The 683-nt window shown below is 40.8% G+C and overlaps 1 protein-coding gene across 1 annotated transcript; it reads left to right on the forward strand.

Annotated features, from left to right (window-relative positions):
• Positions 1 to 87: 87 nt before the first annotated feature.
• SARC_17978 (hypothetical protein) lies at positions 88 to 652 on the forward strand (the record flags this gene model as incomplete). The annotated part of the gene is made up of 2 exons (XM_014287936.1): positions 88 to 253; positions 524 to 652. Coding segments are annotated over 2 exons (295 nt in total), but the record flags the coding sequence as incomplete, so codon positions are not given.
• Positions 653 to 683: the final 31 nt, after the last annotated feature.

Consider the following 683-nt stretch of genomic DNA (forward strand, 5'->3'; position numbering starts at 1 on the left):
TTGTATTCTATTATGTATACGTACACTTATATATATATATATATATATATATGGCATACCACTCACGCCCACAATCCAACCCACCAGGTATTTCCTGGGCAGAAAGATTGTCTTTGATGCGGAGAACACTAAGCCTTCACGCCCCGACGACAAACAGTTCGAAGTGATCGGCATTGAGAGTTCGTTCCATATCAGTCAGTTAGTGGTGGGACTGTCAGATCCCATGCAGTTGAAACAGGGCCATGAAATCACGGTATGTGTACTTGCACTCTTACGTACAGATGATAGAAGTGAATGTATATATATATGTATATATGCATCTATGCATTTATATATATATGCATGTATATATTAGAAGTGAATGTATATATATATGTATATATGCATATATGCAAATATGTATGTATGTGTATATGTAGCCGGGATTGAATTCATACTCTGATATACACACTCATACCATGAGGAAAAATAAACCACACACTCCTCTCTTCTAATCCTGTCTGGTGTGTACCTTGCTGCGCAGATTGAGTTGACCAAGAAGATCGCTATGCAAATCGATGGCGAGCCGTGGCAGCAGACACCATGCACTATACACATCACGCACCACGAACAAGCACCCGTGCTCATCAAGCGCAAGCAGGTCTTCTACTAGAGCACTAGACTAGACCCTATTAAAGCCCCCC

This window comes from Sphaeroforma arctica (assembly GCF_001186125.1).
Source record: "Sphaeroforma arctica JP610 unplaced genomic scaffold supercont1.13073, whole genome shotgun sequence".
Classification (NCBI taxonomy): Eukaryota; class Ichthyosporea; order Ichthyophonida; genus Sphaeroforma; species Sphaeroforma arctica.